Source organism: Entamoeba dispar, genomic scaffold (genome assembly GCF_000209125.1).
Source record: "Entamoeba dispar SAW760 scf_1105229459055 genomic scaffold, whole genome shotgun sequence".
Taxonomy (NCBI): Eukaryota; Evosea; order Mastigamoebida; family Endamoebidae; genus Entamoeba; species Entamoeba dispar.
In genome coordinates this window covers 22,941-28,329 of record NW_001853501.1, presented here as the reverse complement: position 1 = coordinate 28,329, position 5,389 = coordinate 22,941, and the positions used below count along the sequence as shown (strand labels likewise).

Sequence of the window (5,389 nt, the reverse complement as noted above, 5' to 3'; positions counted from 1 at the left end):
TTACTAAAGAAGAAATAGAAACACTTCCAAATATTCAACAATCAATTGGTGATACTACTAAACATTATCAATATTATTTAGGATGTATTAAAAATGAAATATTTGAGAAACAAGATAATGAAACATATGAACAAGCAATTAAAAGAGGAGAATGAATATTTGATAGGATGGATGAAGTAGTTAGAAGAAAAATAGTAATAGAAAAAGGACAAGAAACAATTAATCAAATAGAAATAATTAAGAATCAAATGAACAAAATAATAGAAGAATGTAATGATTCAGAAACAGTTAATAAAGCTAAGAATGAACTAATAGATAAAATCATTCACATGGAAGAAATAAATGAAGAAGATAAAATTAAACCATTAGAAGAAGAAATTAACAATATTAAAATAAGATTTAACAAAAATAAAGAAGAATGGAAAACATATTATATGATTATTTAGAGAGGAAGAAGATAAAAGAAGAAATTGAAGAAAAAGAGAGAAAGAAACATGAAGAAGAAAGAAAATAGAAGAGAGAAGAAGAAAGAAAGAAAATAGAAGAAGAAATATGAAGAAATTTAACAACTAGAAGAATGGACATCAAGAAGAATATCCAATATATTATTTGATTCAGATATTGATAATTGGAATGAAGATACATCAGTAATTAATCAAAGAATAAAGAATAAATAACATATAATAATTATTATTGAAGATACATATGGAAATAAATTTGGAGGATATGTTAATGTGAAAATTGATAAAATTGGTTATATAAATGATTCAAATTCATTTTTATTTTCATTAAAATCAAAAAGAAGAATACAAGGAATGATGAAATTTGATATTAAAAAACAACGATATGCATTTTGTTTATGTCATCAATCATGTAATTGGTTGTTTGAATTTGGAGGTAGGTATTGTGATATTCATGTTTGGAAAGAAAATAATAAAAAAGATTCACTTTGTAATCGATCTTCATTTTCATATAAAGGAATATCAAATACACTTTGTTGAAAATATCATTTCACACCACAACGAATCATTGTAATTGAAATAAAATGAGTTTTATTCATTATTATTTATTTGAATTATAAAAACTAAAAAAGAATATAAAATAAAATCAATAAATGAATATGAACATTTTATCTATCAATGAATGAAATAGTGAATATAAAAATGTTCATATTTCATTCTTGTTTTATTTTAATTGAAATATTCATATTCAATGTGTTAATTTAATAAATAATAAAAAGAAATAAGAATAAAAGATAAATAAAAATATAATAAAATATTTATTTTATTCTTTTTTATTTATTTTTTATTTTATTTATATTTTTTTATATTTATTTATTTTATTCTTCTTCTTTTATCTTTATATCTATTATCTATTTCTTATTTTATTATTTATGTTATATTCTTATATCTTTTTATTCTTATTTTATATTTATTCATTATTATTCATTTCATATTAACATTGTTAAATATCAATACAACATATAATAAATAAATGATATAAGATAAACAACAATAAATAATAATAATAATAATAATAATAAAATATAAACAAACAATATAAACAAATATAAAATAATAAAATATCATCTAATATAAAATAATATAAAATAAGATGATTATATCTTATTTTATTATTAATTCTTCTTTATATTCTCTTATTTCACTCTTTATTTATTTGGTGATTTGTTTATATTTATTTTATTTACATTAAATTTGATTTGTTATTTTATTTATTCATTTTATATTTATTATTTTATTTACATTATTTATTATTTATCATTTCAATTTTATTGATATTTTCAATAATTTATATCATTTCTTCTTTTATCTTCTCCTTTCTTTTTTATTCATTTTACTTTATATTTCTTCATTTCTATTATTAAATGAAATGGTATGATTATTATCATCATATAATGATAATAAATAAACTAAATTAAATATTATTTTATTCATTTTCATTTATAAAAATATTTCAATCCATTGTTGTTATTTTATTCATTTTCTCTTTTGATTATTTCTCTCTTCAATCTTCTTTATTTAATTTCAATAATAATATTTCAAATTAATTTAATTTTAAATTAAATAATAAAACAGAAAGAGAAATGATTGAATTAAAATATAAATAAAATATTAAAATACAACATATTAATAATGATAGAAGAAAGTATAAAAGATAAAAAGATAAATATTATATTAAATATAAATTTCTTATAAATTATATTTTGATATTTGTAATTTGAAAAATAAATAAAATAATGATAAACAAATACATCATTAAATTGAAATCAAATAAATAGATATTTTAGAAGATTGATGAAGTCAAAATTGATAGATAAAACTACTATAATCAATGTATTGAATTCAATTAATATTAAAAAGAATTCATTTCTCCATTTAAATAAAATATAAGATAGAATAATATTCAATATGTATAGAAAAGATAAAATATTAAAAAATGAATAAAATACCACACACTTTATAAATACAAGATATCAACAATAGAATACATTCTATTATCTTGTATTTGTCATAAGAAATCATAAATTGAGAAACATGACAATATTAGTATTATCATATTAAATAATAACAAAATATATATGAAATAATCAATATATGAAATAAACATATGAAACAATGTTCAAATACAATGATATCATATGATATTGAATAAACAAATAATATCAAAAAGTGAATGATAATAACATAAAATATCAGATATATATGTAATAAATAAAAAGAATAAAACTGATCTAATAATTGAATGAATATTGTTGCATATCACAATATTAATGGAGGCTATTTGAAGAAAAGAAATAAGTATAAAGAAATGAAGAATATTCTAATTAAAATATAGAAAATAAAAGATGTCAAAATAATTACAGTATTAATTTCAATAAATTAATTAATGAATATAGAAAGTATTAAATTAATTAAAGAATTAAAAATAGAAATTGACATCATAAAAAAAATTAAAACATTGTAATTAAAAACATGATGGATGTGATGGAACATTGTTTCCACTACAACCAAACATATGGTGTTGAATTACATGACGAAGACTCATTGACAAGATTAGTCTCCGCTGATTTAGGAACAATAGACACAAGTTCTATTAATACTTAATTAATTCCTTTTTATTATTAAAGATTTATTCCTGGATAAAAATTAACTGAAAAGTTGGTGTTTTTCAGTTATAAACCAGTGCAGATTTCAAAGCAGGTTCTACACTGGGAATAAAAATTCTTCTTTCGTTTATTTCACATAAGAACTCATCTAATAAATGATTATTGAAAAAAAAAAAATCTTTTTCACAATAGTAGAAGAACTATAAAATTGATTTGAAAGAACTATAAATATTAAAATTTATTTAAAAATATGAGCAGTCGACGAGTTCGAGGAAAAAAAACAAGGTCTGCAAGTATTGCTATTAGTGAACAAAATCAAATACCAAAAACTGAACAACAAAAGAAAGTTGTGGAACGTTCAATAATGTGGGATAAAATATTACCTAAACCCGTTGGAGATGATCGTATAAAAGATAGTGTACCAACTCCAGAAACAAGATTGTTACCAGAAAACTTTTTATATGCCGATGAAAAAAAACCTAATTTATCGTTATTAAGAAATCATTTAAGTAGAGAAGGTGTACTTCATCCTGATTGTGCCAAACGAATTATCACAGAAGCAACAAAGATTTTAAAACAAGAACCTAATATGATTGAAGGGCAAGCTCCAGTAATTATTGTAGGAGATCTTCATGGACAATTTTATGATATGTTAACAATATTTGATGTAAGACCACCAGAGAATGAAGAAAACACATTTATATTTTTAGGTGATTATGTCGATAGAGGAAATTTTTCAACAGAAATTTTATTATATCTTTGTGCATGTAAAATTAATTATCCTCATCGATTTTTTCTTTTAAGAGGTAATCATGAAAGTAGAATTATGTCTGAAAATATGACATTTGCTGCAGAGTTTACTAGAAAGTATCAATCAAATGAATTATTAGAATTGGTTTATACTCTTTTTGATTCATTTCCTATTGCTGTTCGAGTAGGAACAAAAGAGTTAGGAGATTTCTTATGTTGTCATGGTGGAATTTCACCTGATATGTCCAGTATATGTGATTACAATTCTATTAATCGTTTTATTGAACCACCAAATAACGGACCTTTATCTGATATTTTATGGGCTGATCCATTAGATGAACCACCAGAAGAAGATTTAGATTCAGAATCTGCTGAAAATTGGTTAGATATAGATTTTATTGAAAATACAAGTAGAATGACTAGTTTTTTGTTTGGAGCAAAAAGTCTTATTCCATTTCTTGAGAATAATAACTTAACTTGTGTTGTTCGTGCACATCAAGTTATGGAAGAAGGATATAAACTTCATTACTTCTTACAAGATGTTGATGTTCCTCCATGTATTACAGTATTTTCTGCTCCTAATTATTGTGACATGTATCATAATAAAGGTAGTTTTATGAGACTTGAACCTGATTCTATTTGTTTTGAACAATTTGATGCAGTTGATCATCCAACATATCTTCCTAATATGCAAGATGGTATTTCATTTTCAATAGAAGCTTTAATGGATCAATTAGTTGAAGTTGTAAGTGAATTAATTCTTATAACAAAATATACAACTGATGGACCAAAAGAGAAAGAAGAAGATGCACTATTAGAATGTAAAATTAAAGAAATGATGAAAAAGAATTCTGAAAAAGATTCAACATATAAACGTCTTGCTAAAATAAGAAAAGAGTTTATGGAAAATAAAGAAAAGAACGACAGATTATTTAAAAGAGCATTAGAATTTGATAAATTCAATGAATCTAAACCAACATTTAGTGAATTTGGTATGAATAATCATACAACAAATACAACTAAAGATAGAAGAAAACGAGCCACTACCCTTACTAATTCAACACCAATGAAAAAAGAAATTATGCAATTACTTTAAACAAGTTCATCAATTTTTAATAAATTCTCAACTCCTCTTTTATTTGTTGGTTAAAATTTTATGAATTTTTAAATTATTAAAACTATAAAATTTAATAAAAGTTATTATAATATTAATTTAAATCTAACAAAAATTAAAACAAGAACTTACTATCTAAAAGAATATGTCACAAACTTCTATTAAACCTGCAACTAAAGCTGAATTTGAAGAATTTGTTAAAATGTGTACTACTCCAGATAAGTGGAATGAAGTTATAAAAACTGATAAAATTCAAGAATGGATGATTGATGGAGGAAGTGACACATTAATTCTTAGATTAACTTCAACTGATTTTGTAGGATCACTCAGAAACTGTATTTGATACATTACTTGATCCCGATTATCGTGGTATTGGGATATAACTTACTTAAAGAGAA

General features: G+C 21.8%; 1 protein-coding gene across 1 annotated transcript, besides 10 other annotated features; it reads left to right on the top strand.

The window, feature by feature from the left end:
* The first annotated feature begins 4 nt into the window (after window positions 1-4).
* Window positions 5-1,613: a repeat region.
* A 55-nt stretch (window positions 1,614-1,668) lies between these two features.
* Window positions 1,669-1,779: a microsatellite.
* A 2-nt stretch (window positions 1,780-1,781) lies between these two features.
* Window positions 1,782-1,884: a microsatellite.
* Window positions 1,815-1,883: a microsatellite.
* Window positions 1,885-1,910: 26 nt separating the features above from the next.
* Window positions 1,911-1,975: a sequence feature (AT_rich).
* A 59-nt stretch (window positions 1,976-2,034) lies between these two features.
* Window positions 2,035-2,077: a sequence feature (AT_rich).
* Window positions 2,078-2,206: a microsatellite.
* A 35-nt stretch (window positions 2,207-2,241) lies between these two features.
* Window positions 2,242-3,138: a repeat region.
* Window positions 3,139-3,350: 212 nt separating this feature from the next.
* Window positions 3,351-3,379: a sequence feature (AT_rich).
* EDI_120410 (serine/threonine protein phosphatase 2B catalytic subunit alpha isoform, putative) lies at window positions 3,378-4,973 on the top strand (the record flags this gene model as incomplete). The annotated part of the gene is made up of 1 exon (XM_001735335.1): window positions 3,378-4,973. The coding sequence occupies one exon, from the start codon at window positions 3,378-3,380 to the stop codon at window positions 4,971-4,973; it is 1,596 nt and encodes a 531-aa protein (XP_001735387.1).
* A 50-nt stretch (window positions 4,974-5,023) lies between these two features.
* Window positions 5,024-5,112: a sequence feature (AT_rich).
* The last annotated feature ends 277 nt before the right edge of the window (window positions 5,113-5,389 follow it).